This window comes from Mastomys coucha, unplaced genomic scaffold (genome assembly GCF_008632895.1).
Source record: "Mastomys coucha isolate ucsf_1 unplaced genomic scaffold, UCSF_Mcou_1 pScaffold20, whole genome shotgun sequence".
In the NCBI taxonomy this organism is placed as follows: Eukaryota; Metazoa; Chordata; class Mammalia; order Rodentia; family Muridae; genus Mastomys; species Mastomys coucha.
The window spans coordinates 80,452,217-80,461,911 of record NW_022196903.1 but is presented as its reverse complement, the minus strand read 5'-3'; the positions used below and the strand labels follow the sequence as shown (position 1 = coordinate 80,461,911).

The 9,695-nt window shown below is 42.6% G+C and overlaps 1 protein-coding gene across 10 annotated transcripts in view; it reads right to left on the bottom strand.

Moving 5' to 3' along the window:
* Positions 1 to 9,695, bottom strand: part of Aak1 (AP2 associated kinase 1) — a 155,225-nt gene that overhangs the window by 61,005 nt on the left and 84,525 nt on the right. For all 10 annotated transcript variants that reach the window (XM_031382444.1, XM_031382445.1, XM_031382451.1 and 7 more), the window contains 2 exons: positions 6,863 to 6,971; positions 5,308 to 5,450 (listed from right to left, as the gene is read on the bottom strand). In XM_031382444.1, coding sequence (XP_031238304.1) covers positions 5,308 to 5,450; positions 6,863 to 6,971 — 252 coding nt within the window. The remainder of the gene's footprint in view (positions 1 to 5,307; positions 5,451 to 6,862; positions 6,972 to 9,695) is intronic.

The window sequence follows — 9,695 nt, the reverse complement described above, 5'->3', positions numbered from 1 at the left end:
AAAAAAAAAGCCAAAATAAGGGGCTGGGGATTTAGCTTAATAGTAGAGCTCTTGCCTAGCAAGCACAAGGTCTGGGTTTGGGTCCTTATCTCCAGAGGGGAAAATATCCCAACAAAGTAGCACTAATATTTTCAGTCTAATCTAGAAGATATAACATAAATAACAGATCACATTTAATAAGCAACAGCTATTGCCAGTATTACTTTACTGAGCACAGTACATGGATTAATATTCCCACCTTAGAGCTGGAGAAAGTAAGGCTCAGGGTAATTCAGTCAATACTGTAACTTGGCTAGTGAGCAACAGAACTTGAAGTGAACCTAAGCTATATACCCTAAGAAAAGACACAACTCCATTGCTGCCATGGCAGGAAGGTCAGAAGTAAATCTCTCAAGACCCTATGCCTACCTCCAGCTCTGAGCTGTATGGGCAGCTGTGAGGACATGGGACTAGGCTTCTGGGCAGACTTTCTTAACTCTTTATATTCAGAAATGCCCCGGAATGGAATCTAGTCAACAATGTAAGCTGTCACTTTGACCAGTTGTTTGTTCAGGGTTTGTCTGTGCTTCCTTTGTATTATCTAATCTGTTCTCTTCTCCAATGCTCACTTTCCATTAGCCAAATCAGCCATTCTAGAAAACTTTGCTGGTAAAGCCTTCTGTGACTACCAAAATACCTATGTATAATTTACTGTCCACAGGAGGGGGTTGGAGAGGCCTCCAGGCCAAACCTAGTCACACCCAGGTTACGTATTCTGCAGTCTACATGTTGCAGATAAACAAAGTGTCCATCAGAAGGTTCCCTGTGTTGAAAGTTAGGTCCTCAGCAAGTACATCCAATTACTACAGGTGACTGGATCGTGAGAGTGTTGATTTCATTAGTGAACTGATTTACACAAGAGCTTACAAATGAATGAGCTTTTAGGAGGTGGGTCACTAGATATGTGCCCTTAAAGGTTCTATTTGGCCCCCAGTTCCCTTCCTGTTTCATTCTGCTTCCTATACATGCACCTACCATGACATTCTGCCTCACCTCAGACCCAAAGCAATGGATTAGATGACTGGGCTGAAAACTCCTGACTGCAAACCAAAATAATTTTTCTTCCTTTTGTTTCTATTAGGTATTTGTCACAGTAATGGAATCTGGCTAACAGGTCTTTCTCTACTGCACTTCAGTGAGTTGAGCACTTCAGTGAAGACTCTATGGCTAACATGCCTAAAACATCCATATCTGCCCTTCTGCTGGCAAAGCTTGCCAATGTTTGATCTGGCTGACGACTCAGAACTTGACTATGCATGTGTAGCTAACTTCTGACACATTATGTTTTCCTTCCCTAGGACAGCACAATGCCTTTGACATGGTGATGTGTCAACCTATGAGCCCTTCAACAGTATCTTCAGGAGGCATCCTTAAAATCTGTGAAATCATTTCCTCAGGATTGGTTAGAGATGATTTTTCTCCCTGGCCTCATGTACCTTATAGGACTTACATGAAACCATGCTTTTCCAAGTTTATGTGTCCTCCCCCTTTGCAAGTCAGAATCTATACTTCTAATATGGAATGACCCTCTATCTAAAAACCCAGAAAAGTGAATTCATAATGAACAGTGGTAATTACTGCATGAAAAATCACTTTCAAGGAGAGAGGAGCTAAGCAGACAAAGAAGAGTAAGGCAAGACACACTGGGGCCTGGCATGAATGGCAGTCTGTTCCAGCTACTTTATCCATGTGAGCTAGGGGCAGAACCTCCGAAGGTGAAATTGCTTGTTGGCACACTACGTTCTCCACACCTTCTCAGAGTGTCCTGTGAAAACCTCCAGGGCCAGTCTAGCCACTGTTGGCTACTGTCCATCATCATCACCACCAAAGCACTCAATGATGATGCTAGACTCAGGGTGAAGACTTCAAGAAAATTCTGATATTTGACCTTACTTAAATCTGCAAGTTTCTTTTTTCTTATCTGTCAAGTGGGGCTGATAACATTTCCATCACTATCACAATGAAGCAAATAAGGGAACATATGTCAAAATAATCTGTAAGTTCCCTGACAAATATATTACTGCCATTTATTTATGAAAGAAACATGGTTGAAGTCCTACAATATGTCAAGTATTCTTCTATGTCTAGGGATAAGGCTGTAGAAAAACAAAATTCAATCTCTTATGGAATTTAAAGTCCAAGTGGACATAAGAAAATAATTATAGTTGTCTGATATTAAAAATGCTATGAAAAAAAATCCCAGCAGGTTAAATATAGGTAAACTGAAAAGGAATGCTACTTCATATGACAGTCATTCGAGGCCTCTCAAAGGAGGAGATGGGAATGACAAGCAGCAGCTGTGGGCCATTCAGGAACAGAGCATTCTGAGCAGGAAGCAGAAGCGAGGCATTGCGATGGACATGTGTCTGAAGATCTGATGCATGGGAGTAAGCCAGCAGCTGGGCCAGCACAAGGCTAACCTGGATGTAGAACAGGAGTATTATAAGACAATGCTGTCACTGCTGGGGGGATACAATATGCATGGCTTTGGAAGAGGTAATGGATTTAAGAGTTAAAACTAGGCACAGGAATGAAGTACTGAGGCAGGAGTGTTAAATTACTTCCAGTACTGGACTCAGTACCACCTGCCAAACAATCGATACCTCATGCACTTTCACTTACAGTGCCCCATGTAATCCTTATTAAGCTTTGCTGTCCCCCTTAACAGATGGAAAAAGACAGGCCAGACAAGTACTCAGTTTACCTGAACTCAGGCTGGTGGGGCAGAATTTAGCATCAGGTTGCCTGACTTCTGAGCCCTTCCTCCCCTGCCATGCTGTATACCATGCAGTTAATGAGTAGTTCAGACAGGTAAGAGAGAAGGAAGGGAGCAGAGGGCAGACAAAGGGAGACTGAGGAAAAGTACTTAGGAGCACTTAGGAGGCAGTTTGAATTTGTAAGTTTAGGAGCTTTGCAGACGAGGAGAAAGAATAAAAGATAGACAATGAGGGCAGGGCATGAGGGACTAGAAGTAGGTCCAAGCAAGAGCAAATGACAATGGACAGGGGAAGTGGGAGGGAACAAACTGAGATTAACAAGGGAAAGAACCTGCTGGATTTACACACCTTTGAGCACTGGCAGAGCAACAACAGCCACACTGCTTGGGAAAAGTCCTGGGGAACCAAGCCTGTGACTAGCTGCCATTTGTCTTAGTCACTATTGTATTGCTGTGAGCAAAGCTTCTGACAGAAATGATTTCCAGGAGAAAAGATTTGTTTTGGTTCACTGTTTCAGGGCATTTCCATCTGTCCCAGAGGGCAAGGCACGGGAGTGGTGCATTATATCACAGTGAACTGAGCAGCACACAGAGAAAGGCTGACACCAGGGAGCAGGCTATAATTGGTAAAATGTTCACTTCTAGTGATCTCCCTATGTCAGTGAGACCCTACCTCCTAAAGGCCCTACCAACTGGGCAAAGGCATTCAGAACAGGAACCTGTGGGAACACTTCAGGGACAAACCATCACACCATTGCTTACTCAATACTTGAGGTCTCTGGGGTTTAGTGCTGCTGACCTTATTTCCCAGCCTAACAGCTGAAGAGTCTTATTAATAAAGTTGTCACTCCCAAACTCTGCACAGAGTCTTTGTTAAGGGGCCTGGAAAGTTACTTCTCACCGTCCTCTCTGAATCTCAACACGACACCAAATAGCTTGGCATCAAGGCGTTTCAGAGACTGTAATACCTCTGAGAAATGGAGAGGGTTAGAAATATCCCTGGCTTACTCCCACCTCAGCCTTGTGTTTTAAAACTTAGGATAAGAGCCCTTACTCTGCCACTCCATGAGATCAAAGTCTCTTTTGTGACAAAAGAGGTGACATCTGTGATTTTTCAACCTTAATATATTTGTTCATCCTGAACTCTTAAGTGCATGGACTACTAGCACAAATTAATACAACAAAATAAATTTAAAAGAAAAAAAACAGGAAAACAACCCCGTCTCTATTCTGATGGATAATTTAATTAGCTATGGGGGCAGCAGTCATGCTTTCTCTGGCAAACAGTGAAGGCTGGTATAATTGATCTTCCCAGATTTGACCCCCTGGTTTCAATGATGTATCTTTCCTCAAAGAAATAAAAATTAAAACTGCGAGGAAGTAATCGAAGCACTACAATAACATCCAAAGAGAACATTGCACAACACAGTACTTCTATTGTGATTACTTTCAGGACATAAAGAGCCTAAGGACTAGGAACATTTTGAGTTCATGTCCTATATAGAACTGGAAAGAGAGGCCATACACAGGCTAGGTAGGCCAAGAGGGGGCTTTCTTCAGTTTTGCCTATGAATAAATAGATCCCACTCAGGCTAGCCTAGGCTCACACAGTTCCATAATAGACACTGCTATCTATGTTTTGGAGAGGATAGATCCACAGCTGAGATAACCTGAGGAATAAGCTGAGGAGCTTGGGTAGGAAGGGCTGGAGAGGCCATGAAACCTCAGAGGTCCAGGGAGGCCAGGGAACTGAAGGAGTCAAAGGCTGCAGGGAGACATTTTCCTACACTCTTACAGTTCAGTTGCCATAACCCACATGATAGTGTAGAGGCAGAGAAATACGAAATCTCAAACAGAAAGGCTGGATTTAAATTCCAGTACTGCTGTTTCCTACTTGTAAGAACATGGGTAAGACACAAAGCCTCTCTGCTACTTAGTTTTCCTCACCTGTGAAATGTAATGGAGATGTCTAAGACAGTCTGTATAAAGTTCAGTATTTAGTACACAGTTGGTGCTCAATAAATGCTAAGTTCAACCCTAAACAATTTCAGGTTGCAAATGTTGTTATGTGACTTCAATATCAAAGATACAAGGCAAAGTGATGGTAATCAGAACCAATTATTAAAAATAATTGGTGAATTTTTCAAAATAGGAAAGAGGGCTAGGGATGTAATTCAGAGGAATAGTACTTACCTAGTATGAGCAAGGCCTGTGTACAATCCTTAGCATAACAACAATAACTCTGCTTGTCTGTAAGTATCATTATTTATAAGCTACTTCAATTAATATATTAATTTTCCAGACCATTAAAAAATTTAGGAATACAGTAATAAACATATGAGATCAGGCATTTGAAATTTTAAAGTTCTGGAGGCTAGTTGCTATCTGAATTGTGGTTTTTCTTTGTATTTTCTCTCCCCAATGTCAATGTGAGTTCGGCATTTGGAACTATGGTGTCAACTTCTTTCCTGCCCTCTCGGTACATACTGCAGCCCTGGGACACAGAGAAACATTCAGTGAGCGCACACTCCACCAAGTGGCCAGTCTGTTACCTTCAGGTCCCGGTGGATAATGGGAGTTTTGCACTGATGCAGGCGGGCCACAGCCTCACAGGTGTCGCAGAATATCTGCAGCACTTCATTCTCTGTAAAGCCTGTCTGGAGACGCTGGTTCATCAGGTTTACCACCTGGCCTCCTGAGACAGGTAGAGCAAGCAAGGGAGAAGACATTAACCAGCAGACTTGTCACTCTGATCAAGGCACTCACAGCTCTCCAGGCAGAAGCTGATCACGGCCAAGCCAGCACTAAACCCGAAGTTTCCAGTCTCTGCTTGGGATTCGTTTTCTTACAACCCAATGTCTCCTCTGACATATCAAAACCAAATTATTCTGATACGCATGTAGATGTGTGCTGCCCTCATTGTATCCTCAGGATCAGAAGCAGAGCTGACATCATCATCAGTTACTGCTGCCTGGTAGTCATGTCCCCACAGAACAGGAGACAAGGCACAGCCATGTATTTTGGCAGGAATTACAGAGCACAACAGATCCAGGGAGTAGAAGAAGATGGCGCTATCTCCATTTTGAAGTCTTTAACTCTGGGGGAGCTCAGTCTCTCTCTCGCTTGGCCTATGAAATGTTATAGCAACATTTTTCTCTCTGAGAACAAAAGACTGGTGACAAATCTTACAAAATTATCCAGATTCAAGTCCTATTACTGCCTGGCACCTAAAAACTCCTATGAAAAAAAGGGAATGGTCAAAAGATAATAAATTGTGAAGTTCAAATTTTGGGGCATTTTACAAAATCAGATCAGTAATCAACAAAGGCCAAAACTATTGGTTAACATCACATCTACCAGATAAGAAACAATTTATGGATGATATCTTTAAAATCAGAAGATGTTACTGGAAATAAGGGCAATTACAAAACAGGGCACTAAACAGTAAGGCAATGACCCAAGCTTATTTGCGTCAGCTGCTTAGGCCAAAGACCCAAATCTCCAAGCCATGGGTGCATGAGATATCAGCTCCCAACACATCTGAACTACAGTTTGGATTTCTCAGGATAAATGGATGAAATTTCAAGCTTTCATGTATTTATACTTGAAAGCAGAGGACCCTCAATGTAGCTTTATCAGGATTACAGCCCTGGAGCAAGACAAAGGGTCGCTTCTACAGACAGAAAGGATGCTTTCACTCCAACACAGGAGGGCAGTACTGTGAGTGGAGTGTGAGAAGCAGGAAAGCTGCAGTCACTGTGAGATCAGCACTGGGCTTTTACTGTATGCCTTCACTGTTTGTTAAACCTTCAATAAAGAACACACTCTTTCTCATTTTCATGTGATCTCATTTATATACACAGACAAATCTTTCTATAGCTAATGGAGACAGGGCCTGGAATTACCTATTGCTCTTAATTCATTGTACCTGTACCATAGCCCTAGTAGTCATGAAAATAACCACGAGCAGCAATGGCCTGCATCAGCTTTCCCATCTGTGAAACCAGAGCATTTTCTTCAGAGTGCAATGGACAGTACATGAGATGATCCCCATGTCCTCGACCATTGAACTCCAAAAGCAAGCGCTTCAGGAGGGTTGACACACACCTCTGCAGAAGTCCATGAGAATGAGAACTTCCCACACGTCGCCACTGCTCACATTGTTGATACTAGAATCAATGTAGCCCACAATGTTCTTGTGCCCTGATAGGTCCCTCTGCGAACAAGAGTGGAGAAGTACATCATCAGTTACAGATACACTAGGGGCAGAATTAGCAGTTGTTCTAGTAACATAGACAATTTAAATACACACAGACAACACTGACAGCGTGGAAAAGGGAGAGTGCATTTCCAGTGATCTTTGAGAAGCCTAGTCAGATCTCCAAGAGCAACTCCACTGCCCTGCAGAATCTCCAACTCTCCTGAACAAGGAGAGAATGAACCACATAGAACACCTACTTGTTCACTGCATCAGTGTTCCACCAAAACCAAAAGCAAGGACCCTCTAACATCCAGAAATACTGTAGAGGAGGAAAACCACAACTATCTAAACATGTAAATTTTTAATAAAGAAAAAGAAAAGAAACTGATGTTTTTCCTGTTTATGGAGGCAAAAGTGAATTCAGCTTGAATTTTTACTTTTCTTCTCTTTTTGTATGTATGGAAGGACACGGGTAGAGAAAGATTTACTACCTGCAGTATTTAACAGAGCTCTTTCCAAAGAAGTGTCTTCCCTGAACAAACAATGATGAGGGTTTTAGCTGGGTAGCCTGCACAAATTTATAAAGGAAAGTAGGCACATTTCTGAACATACTCCAACTTGACTTTTAACAGTTTCTCTTTAAGAAATATATGAAAAAAAAAAAACCTGCCTTGCAAGCTTTGAAGAGACTACAATAGCATCTAGACCCAGCATTTCAGTCATAAATTAAGCACTCCCAGATGGCCAACTGGATAGAAGATGCAGCATCAGCTGAATTGCTTATCAGCACTCAGGGCTGCTGCTCGTGGGATTTAACTCTTTCAGCAGGTAGCTCCTGAGCACCACCCAGACACTGGAAATCACCTCACACTCTGGTGATGATTGTAAACCCAAGGTTATTAAGAAAGTTATTAAGAAGGGTTTCCCAAGGTTGGGGAAAGAAAACATGAGGGAAGTGGACATTATGGCTTTTATACAAACGCAAGGTAAAATAAAGATTTGTGAATGAACTATAATATACTATTTTACTTTTTTTTTAAAGACTAGGGGGGAGGGGTGTTCTACGAGTCTCTGTCTGATGCAAGCTTAGGCTCTTGGCTGGTCCAGTAGGACAGTGGGGCAGTCTGGAGAGCTGCCCCAGCTTCTCAGAATCCACGGGAAAGCTGTTCTTGACTACCCTAGGTGCACATTCCAATGCTCAAGATGACAAAGTTACCCCAGGAAGCAGCCCCAAGTATCAGGTAAACACTTGAACCCTCAGCATCAACAGTAAAGCTCACTGTGCTCCCTCTGCATAGTGGATTAGAACGCACCACTGACACAGAATAGCAGACCCCAAGAGAGACAGTCATAGAAACATGCCCACGTGACTCCTGGAGTCTTATGTGAGAAGAATTTTGGAGAAGAGATGGGATGGGATGAGAAAAAATTAAGTTGAGCGGTGTCTGTAGATTACTCTCTCAGAACATCTGTGAAAGAAAGGAGCTGCCCCAAAGGAAACATTTTCTGGAATTGTGAAAGCCTCACTGGAGTGTGAAAGCTGTAAGATACAGAAACCAAAGAGAGCTGGTGGGACCATCCTACAGGTCAGAGGGAGGAGGCTAGGATCACAGTACCAATGGTTCTCAACCTTCCGACCCTTTTATACAGTTCTTCGTATTGTGGTGACCCGCAAGCATAACATTATTTTCATTGCTGCTTTGTTAGTTATGAATCATAATGTAAATATGTGAATTTTCTGATGGTCTTAGGCAACCCCTCTGAAAGGGTCGTTTGACTCCCAAAGGGGTCATGACCTATATACTGAGAACCACTGTGCTCAGCGGTGGATCACAGAGTGAATCATTTTTCTGCAAGGGGTAGGGGAGGGCAAAGGTGGTTATTGCACATTGCAGTAAGGATAAAGAAAAGGGGAACTCAAGTGGATTCCGACCTATACTTTTGCTTTTGGCATTTTCAAAGTCATCTTCAAAACAGGACAAGAAAGAAACAATGAGGCGAAAAGCCTCAGTGCACCTGCCTTAGGCCACAGGTCAAGAGACAGGCCAAAGACACGCTCCAGAGCTCAAGCATTAGAACACACAAAGTATTTCAGACCCTATCCTTCCCTCTACTTTTCAATCTTGTTATGGACCTTTCTAGAACTCATTTCTAGTTACAAAACCCCAAAAGAACTGCAGAGAAACCTTTTTTTAAATGTGTGTGTGTGTTTGTGTGTGTGTGTGTGTGTGTGTGTGTCTGCCTGTCTGTCTATGTGTGGGTATGTGCATGTGAGCACACATGCCTGAGGGGTCAGAAGACCATCTTTAATAGAACAGAGTGTCTTAAAGTTGAACGGAGGCTGTTCTAATTCCTGGGAGACATTTATTTTACTTTGGAAAGGGTTTTTAGTGTGACTTTGTTTTACTCTTCCTCTCACTGGCTCACAATCATACACCTTCTTTCTAACTCTTCCAGGGAATTTGATCACAGGCAAACAAACACTACAACTCTGGTCAGGCAGTAGAGGAAACTGGGCAACCTTCAGCTCTGGAGACCTTGTTGGGCTTCTGCTACTTAAGAAGTATACTTGGCCCTGTGAAGGTTCTATGCTCCAGTGTAGGGGAAAGACAGGGCCAGGAAGTGGGAGAGGGTGGCGTGCTGAACAGCAGGAGGGGGGAGGGAACTGGGATTGTTTTAGTTTTGGGGGTTTTATTTTATTATTTTCTTTTTTTTTGGAGGGGAAACTGAAAGGAGATA